This window comes from Malania oleifera, chromosome 9, assembly GCF_029873635.1.
Source record: "Malania oleifera isolate guangnan ecotype guangnan chromosome 9, ASM2987363v1, whole genome shotgun sequence".
Lineage (NCBI taxonomy): Eukaryota > Viridiplantae > Streptophyta > Magnoliopsida > Santalales > Ximeniaceae > Malania > Malania oleifera.
Window position 1 is genome coordinate 6,861,952 of NC_080425.1, and position 17,947 is coordinate 6,879,898.

A 17,947-nucleotide genomic window follows, 5' to 3' on the forward strand; every position below is an offset into this window, starting at 1 on the left:
ATAACTTAAGCGCAATGGTAATACATTTCTTAACAACCGAAGCAAAAAAAAAAAAAAAAAATCATGCTAAACAAACAGTCGCACCAAACAAATAAAATGACAACTAAACGCAGTCGTTTCAAGCTCACGGTCCAAAGATGCTGTGCAGAACGATCTGGGCGCCGCTATCTTCTGACAACACACATTCGCTTAACGAAACACCAGTCTTCCCCATTTTGACCCTCCAAACGAAGCTTGTCCAGCTGGCTAATACGTCATTTCAGCTGGAGGGCGCTGCAAGATCCAGACATGAGGCGCTCATATCAATTGCCATTCGCCAACTGGCTGTACCAGGCGATTGGCGAAAAGGCTACACCTTTTGTCCTCTCTCTCTCTCTCTAACCTACTCCCTCTCACTCATCGGTCTCCATTGCTTCGGAATCAAACGCTTCGAGGCTTGCCTTTTGAAGCCTCCAATCATCCCTAGCGCCTGTATGTTCTTTGATTTCAGCTGAATTTTTTAAATAATTTTATTTTATGTTATGTAATTTATGTTCATCTATTTGTGGGGAACTATTCCCGGAAAGATTTTTCAATAATCGGAAACCCAGTTTTGAATTTCTGTTTTTTGCTTCGTACTTGGATGATCACGGCTGATTGGAATCCCTATTGCATTCAAGTGCGTTCAGATTTACCTTTTATTTTTCTAACATTTCCTTATTGGTGGTTTGGTAGCTGGGGAAATTACACGAACAAAAAGAAATGAAATGATTTTAAGTTCTCAGAGAGGGGTGGGGTTTGGTTATTTTTTGGGGTCTGGTTCTTCATTTTGTTATTCTATTTTCGTACGTTTTTTCGGCATCATAGCCGATTACAATCTCCTGCTCGAATCTCAATCATAATTGTGGAGAAGTTAGTGTTTGGGGTAGTGATTTTTTGGGGTAAATGTAGGGTTTGTTTAAGGAAGTCTGCGAGTTTGATGAAATAGAAGACACCCTTTGGATCTTGGTTGAAGCTATCGGAGGGTTTGTCCAGGATGGTTTGCCGGGGCTGCTTGGAGTGTCCCTTGAAGCTTCTCAACTTTTTGTTGACCCTCGTGGGTCTGGCCATGGTGGGATATGGAATCTATTTGTTGGTAGAATTCATGAAATCGTCTGGTGAAAGGCTTACGATCTTGCCGGAAGGTGATACTGGTAGTTCGACTCAGCTAGGCCGGCCAATGCTTATGGCATTATCTTTGTCAACAAATATTCTGGACAAGTTGCCAAAAGCTTGGTAAGTTTGTTTTCGTGTTTTTATTATTTTTGTAATGTTTTAAAAAATGTGTAGAGTTTTGGATAGTTTGTTGTATTTTTTTTAGTTGATAATATGAATTTTACATCTCTTTGTTCAAATTTGTTTGTCTTGTTATTGTGCTAGTGAGATCACTTGAAAAGTATCAGCAGATCTATATTACTATAAATATCAACAATTTGTATCTATGTTGGAGTTCAGCTTAATATTGCTATGAAAAATAGTGTGACATTTGGTTTATATTTTGGAATTATAGCCTTTAGGTGCTGTTGGTTGGCACTTCACAGGATAAAAAATATTTCTCTCAATTGACATCCCTAGGAATCGATTCTTGAGAGTAGGATGCTTGCCTTCTGGAAATATTTTTGTTTGGTTTGCATTGTAAGATTTTGAAAAATGTACACATGGTGCACATGTAGGCATTTGGTTCAACATAGTAGTCCTGCCGCTGTAAAAAGATTACCATATCCTTCACCTGTGTATGGAATAATATATAAATAAAAAATCATATTTTTTGCAAAAAACATACTAATAATAGGTACCAAACTAAATCCATGTTCTAAAAATTTCAACCAATTTAAATAAACAAAAAAAAAACTTAAATATTTCTGAAAATCCAACAATTAAAATAGTGGGGGATGCATGGTCTCAACAATTAGATGTATCTAGCATGTCTTAAATAGTGCCCTTGGACTAGAAATATCTGGAATTTGGCTTTTGACTCTTATTGAACAACAGTGGTTTGACGCTAAATCTCTTGGAGAGGAGCTTTAGGCTTGGAGTGGGATCTGGACAAAAAAGGAAAAGAGGAAGGCTTTGTCTCTCATTGTGTTTGCAATTTTCTGGTCTGTTTGGAAAGAAAGGAACATAAAAGTTTTCAAAAATTCAATCTCAATGCTACAATTCAGCAAAGAGCAGTGGTTAATCGGGGTCAATAATTGGCATAGTGGGGAATGAATTCAATGTAATTTTCAATTTTTGTGACTCCCTTCAGGGTGATTTCCTATGGCGTCGGGTTGACATCCCCTTGATGCCCTTTAATATATGCTATCTTTAGTGATTATGAAAAAAATAGATGCATTTGGCATGTGTTGGTTGATATTATAATAGTACAGTAATTATAATATAATTTTCTGTTATATTATTATATAATAATATAATGGTAGTATACTTTATTGTTTCAGTTCTTCCTATTTTTAATATTTAATAATTTATCATTATAATTGTAATAATAGTGTATAATACTATCTGATGGGGGGCATTAATGTCTAACCGGAAAAGATAGCCGGGTAATTGAGTCCCAGAAATAGGACGGGAATGTGAATGGGATTCCTATGTTTTGTGGGAATCCTTCTAATGGAGGACAAAAACAGAGAGAAATAGAGTGATAATTGAGGGGAAGAAATAGAGAGAAGAAGAGAAGAAGAAGAAAGTATAAGGGAGAAGAGGAGAGAAACAATTGCATGACAGAACAGAGTAGAGACAGAAAATAAAATAGAACAGAACAAAGAGAGAATCAGACATAGGAGAAGGGAAGAAGGAGAAGAAAGAAGGAAGGAGGATGAAAAAGAAAAGAGGAGGAAGAAGAAAATGCAAAAAGGGAGAGAGGATAGATGAGAGAGAGAGAGAGTGAGAGAGAGAGAGGCTGCTGTGTGAGAGGAGTTGATGTGAAACCCAATTAATCATCATAAGCTGCTTATTCTTACATCATAGGCCTATATATATAGGCAACCAAAAGTAAAAAAAAACTAGATAATTATTAAAAATTACAAAATAACACCAAAGCAATAAAAAATCATAAAATAACCTTACTAAAATAGACAAATATATCCCCAAAAAAAATCCCTGATTTTTATAATTTCAAACGAAATCTGGTCGCCTAGAATTATCTAGAAGCTATCCTTAATTAAACTGTTGTTAGAGGAAAAACTCAACCTCGGGTTTTACAATGTTACAGCAGTAACAACTTGACAATTTGGAACAACTTCAATAAAGCAGCAAAATAAGAACTGGTGTAAAGCATTCTCAAACACCATAGAAGGGTAGCAAAGAGGTTCTCTAACTAAAGTCTTACTAAAAAGCTTCAATACGTTGATATTTTGATTTGCGTTTGACCGCATTGATGACAATGACATAAAAGCTTGAAATTGAGAAGCACTAGCTGATCTATTGAAGCCACCTGCAAAGCATAGAAGGCTCTAATGAGTCTTCCAAACAATAAATTAATTTAATATTCACTCTCTAGTAGGCCATCAAGTGAACATGCATTCGTAGTAGTCAAAGGCACAAGGCGCACTGAGGTGGAGAGGGTACTTGGAGCTCGCGCCTCACTAAGGTGAGGTGCACAACCATTAAAATTGTGTACAATGCCTATTTGGTGGGTAACTGATATAAAAAATACATCAATAGTTATATTAGAATTTGAAGTGCCAACATATTCAATAGTTATTATGATAACCAAGTACCAAGTTCCTAGTGAAACAAACATAGTTCAACGTAAGTAATTACGCATGCAAGAGTTCAAACTTCAAAGTAGAAATGAAATGAAATTGCTAGGCCAAAGGCCCAAAAGCATCTTCAATATCAAAAGAAAAGAGTACAATAAAACAGCTGCTAGATTCAATAAAAAATGTTATATATTAATATATTTCAAAAAAATGTATAGTTTGTATGATGCATTTCCAAACAAATTACAAATGACAACTAAATTCAGTAAAAAATGTTATATATTAATTATGAGGTATAAACTTGCATTAGACTACATAATTAATTACACATTATATAATTTTAACTTAGAGGCTTAATGCAAGTTAATATTATAAGAAGTAGCAGGCAGGAGGCGGCAGAACTGAAGAAGAGCTGAAAAAGAAGAAAAACTGAAGAAGAAGAACTGAAAAAGAAGCAGAAGCAGAACAAGAAGAAGGTAATGATCATACGTCTGTAATGCATTGAAGAAGAAGAAGAAGTCTGTAATGCATTGTATATCCCGTAATAAATCCCATTCTGTAATGCATTGTGGGATTCGATGACTATTCATAGCTATTACCTTGACACCAAAAGAATAGTTTGACCCAATGATTTATTTTTGTCCTAAAGAAGAAGAAGAAGAAGAAGAAGACGACATACTAGTTTGAAAATCGAAGCAGCCTGACGGCTCACGAAGGCTCGAACCTCGAATATGAAGGGCTCCTACTGGTTCGAAGGCTCGAAGATGAAAGCCTCGTGCTGGTTTGAATTTCAAAGGGTCGAAGATGAAGGGCCCCTGTTGGTTTCGTGCTGCTTTGAAGGGTTGAAGACGAAGGGCTAGGGCTGGTGCGAGTCGAACTGTTGAAGGCTGGATTGCTGGAAAAGGGAAGGTAATGATCATATTTCTGTAATGCATTGTATGTCCCATATTAAGTCCCATTCTGTAATGCATTGTGGGATTTGATGACTATTCATAGCTATTCCCTTGACACCAAAAGAATAGTTCAACCCAATGATTTATTTTTGTCTTAAAGAAGAAGAAGAAGAAGACATACTAGTTTGAAAATCGAAGCAGCCTGACGGCTCACGAAGGCTCGAACCTCAAAGACAAAGGGCTCCTACTAGTTCGAAGGCTCAAAGACGAAAGCCTTGTGCTGGTTCGAACTTCAAAGGGTTGAAGATGAAGGGCTCCTGCTGGTTTCGTGCTGCTTCGAAGGGTTGAAGACGAAGGGCTAGGGGTGGTGTGAGTCGAACTGTCGAAGGCTGGATTGCTGGAAGAGGGCTAGGGGCTGGTTCTAGCTACGTTTATTTCTTAATAGTTTCAAAAATTTCAAGGTGTGACTTACTGTGCTTGGAGAATTAGTGTGGTGCAGTGCGCCTATCTGTGCCTTTTGAAGGTCTCCTCGCCCAAGGAAGAATGAAGCACTAGCCTGGTCACCTCACTGCGCCTCCCACCTAGGCGCGCTATTAACTACTATGCATGCATTTGGTCCATATTAGAAAATGATAGGAATGTTTCACTAGATTTGGTTAAAGAATGTGTGGAGAGAAGAAGTGGGTGATGGTAACACATATTCAATGGATGGAGAAGAAATCATATCAAGGCGATTCCTAATTACAGGTTCCGCAACTAAGGAATCTTGAATAGAGCAACCAAGTTGTTGCTCATTCATTGGGTTAAGAATGGCCAATAGTAGTTCAGAAATTGAGTCAATGACAAGCATTCTAGCCTATAGAATTGGCAACTCATCTTGAACTTCATTGCAAGTCTTAGCATCCAAGTCTAGCAACAGGTCAAGGTCGTGGTAACATCAACTATGTCCAAGGTCACTAAAGATGAGTTTATAGTCTTATATTGGAAAAAATGATGGCTTACTGCTCGAAAGGAATTAGTTGAAGGGTTTGGAAAATGTGCACTAATAATATGCAAATCATTAACATGATCATGATATTCAATGTTGAAATAATTCATATAAGGACTTGAACTACTGGGGTAATTATCTTCAACAAGTTGAGTCATCTCAATATTTTGGACAAGTTTATGGCTGTCTTTTGACTATGTGGAACTTGCTCTATTTTGATGAAACTCACTAATGCGAGAGTTGATGTTCTTGTGATTGGAAATTTGGGAATCTCTCAACTTCCAAAGGCAAGTGATAAACCTCAAACAACACAATAGGAGTTTTTGGGTGGAATTTGACTTTTAATTTCTTGTTTTAACCCTTTCTTGAACACAGTAACAATCTTTGTGCTTTCATCTATATCACACCTAAACATAATATCCTTTAAGTTTAGAAAAATATTTAGACACACTAGTAACAATGGTATACAATCGGTCTACTAGTTCTCTCTAATAAGAACTGGGGACATATTTATGTCTCAAAAAATATTTCATTTCAGACGAAGTGGTAGATTCTCCAAAATATCCTATATGTCTGTTTCAATGTTTTGCCATTATTCTTTTGCTAATCCCATAAGTCTAGGTTTACTAAGTGGATGTCTTTGCAGTCAGAAAATTGGTACAAGTCAAAATAGTTTTCTATGTTGGCCAACCAATCTAAGAAAAATAGTGAGGGTTTGAACTACCATCAAATTCGAAGGGACACAGGTTCTTGTTATTGTGAGCTACTTGATAACCAAATGTCACAGTGGCTCAATTTTTTTTCCCCTTGGAATGAATGAAAATGGTAAGGGGTGAAAAAAGAAATAAAATCAGGATTTGATGCTAAGGAGCAAGGCAATGTTTTATTTTTATTTTTTATTTTTATGAGAGCAAGGATGGAAAGACATTGGACCTAGTGCAAATCCACAAGCTTACCAATTAGGTAAGAAACATAAAATTAATATTCAAGGGAGCACGAGCACATACCTATGTCCATGTAACCTTACCAACCTAGCCTACATGCATGACTCTAGTGTTAGCAGAATTGACAGCTACATGCGCTGTATGTTAGCAGAATTTGTTTAGGATGTAACTAACTTTGTTGAAATATTTTAGTTTATATTTATATTTAAATTGTATATAGCAGAAGATTTGGCTGTAAATAAGGCTGAAAACCAGGCAGCATTTTGGCACTGAACATGTTCCTGAAATTTTGGCAGCATTTAGGTGCTGAAAATCTGCCTGAAAATATGGCACCAATTATGTAAATTTCTTCTATATAATGAAATCAAACCCTATGGAAAAGGCATTCAGACCAAATTGACATGGTATCAGAGTCCCTCTTCTGATTCCGCCGTTTTGGTCGTAATCACTTGGTGCGATTCTCATCGTGGGAGTCGGTCTTCTTTGTGGTCTCCACGTTGGTGGTTTTGAGTTTTGTTGTAGGCTGCGAGAGTTTTTTTTTTCAGTTGCGCACGCTGTACTTGGTTGCGGGATACTCATCTCAGTGTTTTTCTTTTTTTCGTGGTGGCTGGGCAGCTTTGTGGCTGTCAGCAGTTTCTGTGGTGGTCAGCAGCTTTGACTCCTCTTGGTGTGATCGATGAAGGTGCTGTGTTTCTTCCTCTGCTGTCATTTTTCTTACACAGGGCAGGCTTGCCGTTTATTTGGTTGATTGCTTGGGCTTATTTATTTATTTATTTTTTTCGTGCCTTTCATCATGTCTATTGAAAAGACTATTGTTCGATTTACTGGAAGTAATTTCCCTACGTGGGAATTCCAATTTAAAATGTTCTTGAAAGTGAACGAATTATCAAATCATATTGATAGTTCTGCTCAAGTTCCTGTTAATGAAAAGGAATTTGCACAATGGGAGTAGGGGTGAGCAAACGGTCGGTTCGGCCAAATTCGGGTAATTAACCGAATTAACCGAAAAATTCGGTTAAACAAAAGTGTTAACCGAACCGACCGAATTGGTCGTGCAAACCGAACCGGAACCGACCGAATTACCCGAACGGGTAATTCGGTTAACTGATTTTATTTAAAATTGATAATTATACAAAAAAATAAAAAAACCAAATCCAACTTAATTAAATACCTTATTTATTAATTTTATTAATAAAAATGATATTTTACCATAGAACAAAGAACCCAAAACAAGAAAAACAACAATAAAATATAATAATAATAATAATAATAATGACGAGTATAATTTGGGAGAAAATCGGTGGGTGGTGGCTGAGACTGAGAGTCCGAGACGCTGTCATGCTGAGGAGTGACTTTGAGGACCGAGACGGGAGGCTTCAAATGTGGTTCGATGACTCCGATGGAGAGGCAGGAGAGGAGAGCTGCGGCCTGCGGGGCAGATCAGCACTCGGCAGTCGGCACTCGGCAGAGTCGGGCAGACCACAGAGAAACTGAGGAACAGAGCTTCGCGATGATAAACCCCAACTCTAATCCCCAAATCCCCGATTCCCCACTGTGAGTCTGTGACTGTGAGAGTGTGAGTGACGTGAGTCTGTGTGTGTATCTGTGGAGTGTGGAAAGTGATTCTGTGAGTGTGGTGGACTGTGGAGTGGACGGATCACGGAGTGAAATGAGCGAAGGCCGGAGGCCTAGAAGGCGCCGCACGGCCTGCACGGAGCCTTTTTTTCCCACCAGGCCCAGGCCCCAAACCCCAAGCGGCCAAGCGGGCCAAGCCCGAGTCGCCTGCCCACCCCGCCGGCCCGCCCCACCTTATTATTAATATATAATAAAGTATATTAAAATTTCGGTTAATCGGTTAACCGACGTTTTTTTAACCGTTAACTGAACCGAACCCGATTAACCGAGAGTTCATAAAATTTTAACCGAACCGACCAAACTGACTTTTTGACCCGAACCGAACCAATCAATTTCGGCCGGTTAATTCGGTTAATTCGGTTTTCACCGAATTATGCTCACCCCTAAATGGGAGGTCAAGGATGCTAAGGTGATCTTTTGGTTGTTGGGGACAGTTGAGTCTCACCTTGTGACCAATCTTCGTTGTTTTACTCCGGCTTAGGCTATGTGGGATTATCTCCATCGTATTTACGACCAAGATCATAGTGCTCGGAAGTTCCCATTGGAGTTGGAAATTAGTAATTATAGTCAAGGTAATTTACCTATTGAACAATTTTATTCTAGTTTTATTAATATTTGGAGCGAATATTCTGCTATTGTTCATGCTAAGGTTCTCCTACGACGCTCGTTGCTCTTCAAGCGGTTCATGTTGAGAGTCAACGCGATCAGTTTTTGATGAAACTTTGATCTGAATTTGAGCCCATTCGCGCCAATTTATTGAACCATAATCCGGTTTCTTCTTTGGATATTTGTTTGAGAGATTTGTTGCGTGAACAACAGCGGTTATCCCCTCAGATGGGTATGACTTCTAAGAAGGTATTTTTTGTGGCTGTGAATGTAGCATATGCAGTGCAAGGGAGAGGGGGGAACAAGTTGTAGTGTTTCAGATGCAAGGAGTTTGGTCATATTGCTTGTAACTGTCCTACGAAAATTTGTAACTATTGCAAGAAAGTAGGCCATTTCATCAAAGATTGTCGAGTGCGGCCTTAACATCGCCAATCCCAAGCTTTTCAGGCTGCTCTTCGGTCCTCTTATTCTTCCTCTGCGCCACCCACTGTAAGCTCTGATTTGTCTGTTTTCACACCAGCAATGGTCCAATAGATGATTGTGTTTGCTTTTACGGCCTTAGGCCTGCATGGTACGACCACTAAGTCAACTTCTTGAATTGTTGATTTGGGTGCTTCTAATCATATGACCGGTAATATGACGGGTCTCCATGATGTTCGTAAGTATAAAGGCACGCAAAATATTCAGATTGCTGATGGCAATACTGCCAATTACTGCTGTTGGTAATTTGGGCTCTTCATTTTGCGATGTTTTTGTCTCTCATGGATTGTCTACCAATTTGCTTTCTGTTGGAGAATTGGTGGATAATAACTTTGATGTTCATTTTTCTCGTGGTGGTTGTCTTGTGTAGGATCAGGTGTTGGGGATGTTGATCGCGAAGGGGCCTAAAGTGGGACGTTTATTTCATTTACAGTTTTCTATTCCTAACTGTTTCTCTTGCTTGTACAACTATTGCCAATAATAATGAAGTCTGGCATAAGAAATTGGGTCATCCTAATTCTGTTGTCTTGGCTCATTTTTTGAAACATGGTTTCTTGGGCAACAAAGATTCCTATTCTTCTTCTCTTGTATCTTTTGACTGTGCTACTTGTCGTCTTGGTAAAAGTAAGACTTTGCCTTTCCCTGCACATGGTAGTCATGCTTCTATGTGTTTTGAAATTATTCATTCTTATGTTCGCGGGATGAGTCGTGTTATTTCTAATGCTCCATACAAATATTTTGTGACATTTGTTGACAATTATAGTCGTTTCACGTGGGTCTATTTTCTTCGTTCTAAAGCTGATGTGTTCTCAACCTTTTCAAACTTTTGTTGCTCATGTAGAAACCCAATTTTCTACCTGTAATAAGATCTTATGCTCATATTCTGGGGGCAGATACATGTCTCATCCTTTTTCAATCTTTTCTCCAATAGAAGGGTATTCTCTATCAACATTCGTGTCCTTCCACCCCTCCACAGAATGGCGTTGCCGAGCGTAAGAATTGTCACATTTTAGATGTTGTGCATACATTGATGCTTGAATCTTTTGTTCCTTCTATGGCTGTATATTTGATTAATCGTTTGCCTTCTCCTACCTTGGATCTTAATTCTCCATATTCTCGTTTGTTTGGTGTTCCTCCTGATTACAATTCTCTACATGTTTTTGGTTGCATTTGTTTTGTTCACTTACCTCCCATTGAATGTCACAAGCTTGCCGCTCAATCTGTTCAATGTGCTTTTCTTGGCTATAGTAATTCTCATATAGGGTTTGTGTGTTATGATGTAGATGCTAACAAGCTTCGTATTTTTCACAATGTGATTTTTTTTGAACATCAATATTTTTTTCCGTCTCGTACTAATCATGTTTCTTCCTCTATTTCGCTTCCTCCTTTTGATGACGTGTCTAGTATTGCTTCTCGTTTTAAGCCAGGTATTGTGTATCAACGACGTCGTCCACTGCCTCTCCTTTCTTTTGAACCGCCACCTGATCCCATCTTGCATGCGCCCCGCCGGTTTACTAGGGTTTCCCAACCCCCAGATTGGTATGGTTTTTCTTGTTCTGCTCTTCAAGCTACTCTTAATACTACTTCTGTGCCTAAGTCTTATTCTCAGGCTTCTGCTCATGAGTGTTGGCGGCAAGCTATGTAGGATGAACTTCAGGCTCTTCAGGACAATCACACTTGGGACATTGTCCCTTGTCTTGCTGGAGTTAAGCCTATTGGGCACAAATGGGTCTACACCATCAAGCTATGTGCTGATGGTTCTATCGAAAGACATAAAACTCGTCTAGTGGCACTTGGGAATAGGCAGGAGTATGGGCTTGATTATGAGGAAACATTCGCTCCCGTGGCCAAAATGACTACTGTCTATACTGTTATGGCCATTGCTATTTTGAAAGGATGGTTGCTTCGCCAGATGGATGTGAAGAATGCATTTTTTCATGGTGATCTAAAGGAAGAAATATTTATGTCTCCTCCTCTTGGTTTGTTTCCTTCCTCTTCTATTGATGTTTGTCGCTTGAAGCAGGCTCTGTATGGTTTGAGAAGTTTCGTACTACTCCTCTCTATCCTTTCGCAAGAATGCCCTTGGGATCGTTATATTTCTTGTGCATGTTGATGATATTGTGATTACAGGATCTAATCTCCAGCTAATTGAGCAGCTCCTACAGCATCTCAAATCTTCGTTTCATTTGAAAGATTTTGGTCCACTGCAGTATTTTCTTGGACTTGAGGTTCAACATTGTCCGAATGGCACACTTTTACATTAGCAGAAGTATACCCAAGAACTTTTGTCTTTAGCCGGCCTTCAAGACTGTAATCCTGTTCTTACACCTATGGAGGTCAATTTAAAGATGCATCAGGCGGATGGTGATCCCTTATCTGATCCTTTGATGTATCGGCAGCTGGTGGGCAGTTTAAATTATTTAACTATTATTCAACCCGATATCTCGTTTGCTGTTCAGTAGGTCAGTCAGTTTATGCAGGCTCCGTGCCAATCACATTTGGCTGCTGTCCGTCATCTTCTTCGATATCTCAAAGGGACATCTGGTTGCGGCTTGTTCTTCTCTTTAGGGTATTCTTTATAGTTGATGGGTTTTAGTGATGCCAACTGGGCTGGATGTGCGGATACTCGTCGTTCTGTTACGGGTTGTTGTATGTTTCTTGGTGATGCCCTCATTTCTTGGAAGAGTAAGAAGCAGGCTCGTGTTTCGAAGTCATCCACCGAATCTGAATATCGGGCTATGTCGTCTGCCTGTTCTGAAATATTATGGCTTTGAGGGTTGTTAGGAGAACTTTGTGTTCTGTAGCTTACTCCTACTCCTCTTCATGCTGATAATACCAGTGGTGCTATTCAGATTGCCGCGAAACCCGTTTTTCATGAGTGCACCAGACATATTGAGGTGGATTGCGATTCCCTTCGTGAAGCCTTTGCTCGTTAGGAGATTACTCTTCCACACATTTCCACTGAACACCAAACTGCTGATGTTTTCACCAAGGCTCTCTCTCATCCTCGCCATCAGTTCCTTCTTGACAAATTGATGCTTCTCGATCGCCCAACATCAATTTGAGGGGGGATGTTAGCAGAATTGACAGCTACATGTGCTGTATGTTAGCAGAATTTGTTTAGGATGTAAATAACTTAGTTGAAATATTTTATTTTATATTTATATTGTGTATAGCAAAAGATTTGGCTGTAAATAAGGCTGAAAACCAGGCAGCATGTTGGCACTGAACATGTGCCTGAAATTCTGCCAGCATGTTCCTGAAATTCTGGCAGCAGGTGTCTGAAATTCTGGCGGCATTTAGGTGCTAAAAATATGCCTGAAAATATGGCACCAACTATTTAAATTTCTTCTATATAATGAAAGCAAACCCTATGGAAAGGGCATTCAGACCAAACTTGACATCTAGGTCATCTATTTCTGGTAATTTCTCAGAAGTTACCCAATTTCACGTAGGAAACAGTCAATTTCTTGCTAAGTACTCCAAAATATCATGGCAGAAACCTGAAGTGATGCTGGTAGTACCAATTTATCTCCTGAGTTTTGAAAGTATCACTGAAAACATCTAAATTCCCACTCAGCCGAAGCACTTTCACTTCATTTTTTTTTTTTAAGTCTTATGCTAACAGTCTAAGAAACCAGTGACTTGCTCACAGTACAGATGTAGCTTCGCTTAATTTCTTCAAAATCTCGCATCAAAATGAGTTTCTGATTGTACAAATGCTGCTTCTCTTTCAGTTTCTTCAAAATATCAAGGAAAGCCCCAATTTCTCCCGATGCGATTCAATTTAGCTTTGGTTTTCATTGTCACATTCCAGGATGTCTCAAGGCAGCAGTCAATACCTCTTTGCTCTGGTCACTATTATTTTGTTGGGCTAGTGGAGCAGTGGAGCTTCTATAGCATGGCTGGGATTGTCATGATTGGGAGGTGCTGCGATGGGGAAATGCAGCTCTGGGGGATGATTGGCTGCGATAAGGAGGGTTTGGCAACAGCGGAAAGGATTTCAGGTGAGGTGAAGAGATTTGATGAAGAAAGTCTCCTTTCTGATGATGAACTTCTTGTCCAGTGCAACTTTGAAGGAGCAGCAGCAAACAACAGCAGTTCTTTCTTCTTTTTTAGAGATGGATGGGTTTGGCTTTTGGATTCTTTTAGGAGTCTCTTCTTCTAAATCTCTCTTTCATCCTTTGAATAGAACTTAAAAGTTCTTTTCTCTTTGTCATACTATCAGGGAAAAAGTCCCCTCTAAAGATGTGATGTAGGATGAGAAGCGAGATGGATCATTTCGACCCAATTTGGATTTTGCAGGCATATGTTGAAGAATAGGGTCAATAGTTTATTATGTTCGAAACCCAAATGTGCTTAGTGAGTTAGGCTTTTAAGTATGTGTTTGTAGTTTACTTGTATTAGGATTATGAATGTCGGGGGTTTGTTTGTTGTACTGTGTATTCCAAGGGGTATGTTTGTGATGTAATGTAGCATAAGGGTATGTGTAATTTCATGTGTTTAGTGGCTTTCTTACAAATAGTGTGTGAAAGCCATGTTGTATGCAGTTGTTGAATTTGAATTTGAATTTGATAAGTGAACATGAGTTTCCCCCATTTATCTCCTCTCTCCTCTCTTCCCCTTTCTCTCTTCAAATTCTTCTAAATTCTCCTATGGCTGCAATCCCTTGTGCTGCCCCTGCATCATTTGGTATAAGAGCCCAACCATGATTTTGTTCTTCCATTTCAATTACCCCATCCCCATCTTTCCCTTTCACTCTTCTTCTTCCCCCTCTTCTTCTCTTCTTCATTCTCTTGACAGTTCTGTAACTTGCTGCTTCTTCTTTCTTCTTTTCCCTTATTCTTCTTTCTTGTCTTGTTCTTCTCATTGTTTCTCTTCCTTCATTTTCTCTTTGATTCTTCTCTGCCCTGAAATTTCAGTTAAAAAAAAAAGAAGAGAAAATGGCCTGAACTTCTTTATGAAATTCTAGTGTGTCCCCATTTGTTCAAACACCACTTTCCAGACACCATTGTGCAACACTACCCATCCCTTTGAAATCTGAACCCGCCAAAACCCTAGCTCCAGAATTTTGTTCGCTGCCCAACCACAGAGGAGCCCCATGCGCTGGCCAAAAGAATTCCAGTCTTCAGTTCTCTTGAATCCCTAACCCTGGTAATTTTCTTAGGACCCTGCCACCAACACTTGACTCATCAGCCCTTGATCTACTAGTAGTCAAATTTTCATTGCAGAGGGGCCCCACTGGTGGCGCACGTTCCCACACGGGCAATTACTAGTGAGACTGAGAGCGTGTGCCAAACTTTCGTCCTGTTTCCAGTTTTGCAAGAAATTGCCCAGCCACAATATTTTGCATTTTCTCCACGGTATTTTGATTTGCAAGGAGACATTTTGATTGTGCATACAATATTTTGCAAGTGCGATAAATCAGAACAAAACGCTAAAAATTGGCTTTTGCCAGCATTACAAATTAGGTTCTATTGCTGCATTTACGAGTTTTCTGAGTGAGTTCATTTCATTTTTTGCGTGATACTCAAGATTAAAGGTGATTTGAGATTGTTCTTAAATAATTGAGTTAAGTTTGCAGGTTGCATGACTAATGGAGGTTTGTTCGCAAATTGATTAAGAGTCCTTGGTGATATATAATTGTAACATGGTGACAAATTTTGAATTGTCTGCAAAGGTGGAATTGTTATTCAACAGGGTGCAAAACATGGAAAATTCCTTGGAGACTATTACCAATGCTCTGAATAGGCTAACGACCAAATTTGCAGTCGAATGCTTTGAATAGGCTAACAACCAAAATTGCAGCCTTAGGTAAAAGGCCCATGGAATTTCATACCAGACAGGGTGGTGGAATAGCTGATGTCCCTCGTACTTTTGAGTTGTTTGAAGGCTGAAATAATCATTTGAGTAAGGGAATTAAAATAGAAGTCTTAGATTTTAATGGCGATGGTTCTCCTGATGAATTTGATGATTGGGTGTATTCTTTTGAGTTCTATTTCCGATGGTATGACTTGAATGAGGCTGGAAAGTTGTTCTTGGCTGAATCAAATTTGAAGGGAATCAAATTTGAAGGGAACTGCTCGAATTTGGTGGGTTGAACAAAGGGAGATCTTTAGAAGAAGGGGATTTGGTTAGATTACAACATGGGATGAGATGAAGCAAGCCCTGCAGGAGCAATTTTTGCCTCCCAACTATCAGCAGCGTGTTCATCTCCAACTCTTTGAATTGAAGCAAGAAGAAAAGACAGTGATGGAGTAAACTAGTAGATTCTATCATTTGGCTACTCATGCTAATATAGAATGGAAAGAGTATGTGATGATTGCTTTGTACTCAAAAGGGTAGAAGCCAGCTACTGCCTCCAAACTTGCTGCATGTCGTCTCACTACATTTGGGGATGCAATATAGGTTGCCACTCAGATTGAAGAGGATAGGCAACGTAATCCTCCTAAAGCTACATCAAGCCTTCAATTTGAGAAGGATACTGGTGGAGTTGTGTGAGAGAAGATAGTTGAGCAATTGGGTAAAGGAATTCAAACTAGTACCCCTTGGAAGACTCTTGAGGATTTTGGAACAACTTTTAAGAGCCAACTATCACTTAAATGCTTTCAAGTGTTAAGGTTTTGCTCATCAAGTTTCAGAATGCCCTAACCAAGCCATGGCTATTGATGATGATGATGGCATTCAAGTAGTTGAAGCTGAAATAGAAATCCTAAGTGACTTTGATGATGATGGCAATGTGAAGACTTGTTTAGTGTTTTGACATTGCTCTCTTCCCTCAAAAGGTTGACAAAAAAAAAAAGATTGGAGGCATACCAACATCTTAACATCTTTCAAACTCAAGAGATATGCCAAAAGTAACTTTGTACTTTGGTTATTAATCTTGATGGTTGCACAAATCTAGTTTCTGAGGAAGTTGTGAAGAAGTTAAATTTGAAAGTTGAGCCTTATCACGAACCATACAAAATTGCTTGGGTGAATAATACCAACTTGAAGGTCTATGATTGTTGCTTACTTACCTTGAAGATTGGTTCCATCGTGGAGATAGTACAATGTGATATCCTTCCTCTCAAAATTTGCCATATCCTTTTGGGCTGACCATGGTTATTTGTTAGGAGGGTGAAGCATGATGGATATAAGAATTCTTATTCCCTCTCTAGTTGACATCAAGAAGTATAAGTTGATGCCATCACGAATTTTCCCACTCACCAAGTTGAAGCATATTGTTGGTTCCTTTCTTATGAAATGAGATGATTGTATTCATGGTGATGGGCTCCATGGTGCTTTCCCCAACAAGTTCTTTCCGCAAGGACCTCTCGTGAGTTCTTTTTAGAAGGAGGGGATTGATGTAGGACATGTAGCGGATATTTGGATTGATAATTTCAACCCAATTTGGAGGCCTATGTCGAATAATAGGGTCAATGGTTTATTGGGTCTGAAACCCAAATGTGCTTAGTTGGTTAGCTGTTTAAGTATGTGTGTGTAGTTTGCTTGTATTAGGATTATGTACGTTGGGGGCTTGTTTGTAGTATTTGTGTATTCTACGGTTATGTTTGTAATGTAATGTAGTTTTAGGGGTACGTGTGTAAATTCATGTGTAGAGGCTTTCTTATAAATAGTGTGTGAAAGCCATGTTGTAAGTAGTTATTGTTGAATTTTTGAATTTAAGAAGTGAACGTGAGTTTCCCCCTTCCATCTCCTCTATCCTTTCTTCCCCTCCCTCCCTTTCTTCAATTTATTTTAAATTCTCCCATGGCTGCAGATCCTTGACGCTGCCCCTGCACCATGATGGCTGTTATTTAGTTGGTTGTTCTTAATAGAGTTAACACCAATAATCTGTTGTAGAGTAGGAGATCTTTGAAGGCATTCTCTCGGGATGTTTATATGTTGCTTTTTTGTAGCTTGGAATTTGCATTCGTCGTTTTTTGCATTGTGCTTTGTCTTGGAGGATTCAGAATAATTTGTTTGCTTTATTTGGAGAGAATTGGTTATGTACAAGCTTGGTGGAGGATTTATTCAATATTTCATTTATTGGCTTTGGGTAGAGTGGAGATGGTTTGGTCTCATGCACTTTTTGATCTTTTCAATTTCCTGGAGAGTTTGGTTGGAAAGCAAACTACATTTTTTCTGGGAGGAAGACCACTTATCCTTCGTTGTGCGTAAGGATTCAGTGTTTGGCTTCTCTCTGTTCCTTCATAGCTAGCTATTTTAACAGGGTATGTTTTGTACAGTGATACTAGAAGGCTGTTTTATTTTGATTGTATTTTTTTTCCGTTTTTTGTTTTCTTTTTCCATAGGAGGATGTCTTATTCTTTTTTTTATACATTTTTTTTTTATTTAATGAAATCTTTTTTTTTTCTATATAAAAACTATTAAATCAAATTTACTCCAAATAATAAAAATCATAAACTGCCCTCAAAAGAAATTTTTTGAAAAAGCTAAAATATAAAAATATCCCCAAACTAACATAAAATCCTTAATTTTAAATCTTCAAGCAAAATCTGATTGCCTAGAATTATTCGTAGCCTCCATTACTTTCATTATGTCACGAGCTGAGCTTGTTTAGGGCATTATGTTTGCCTCTGACACCTTCTCTCGTGCGTTGGGGATGAATTTCCATCATGTAAAATACTTAAATCAGGTGATAGTGGATACTGTGACTTTGTACTTTGTTGGTGATGC

General features: G+C 38.8%; 1 protein-coding gene across 2 annotated transcripts in view; it reads left to right on the forward strand.

Moving 5' to 3' along the window:
* The first annotated feature begins 225 nt into the window (after window positions 1–225).
* LOC131163884 (tobamovirus multiplication protein 2A) overlaps window positions 226–17,947 on the forward strand; it is a 30,419-nt gene continuing 12,697 nt past the window's right edge. The window contains exons 1-2 of one of the 2 annotated variants that reach the window (XM_058120692.1): window positions 226–471; window positions 715–1,254. In XM_058120692.1, the coding sequence (XP_057976675.1) occupies window positions 1,016–1,254 (239 nt within the window). In that variant the 5' untranslated portion in view covers window positions 226–471; window positions 715–1,015. The remainder of the gene's footprint in view (window positions 472–714; window positions 1,255–17,947) is intronic. The other variant, XM_058120691.1, reaches the window with a different exon arrangement.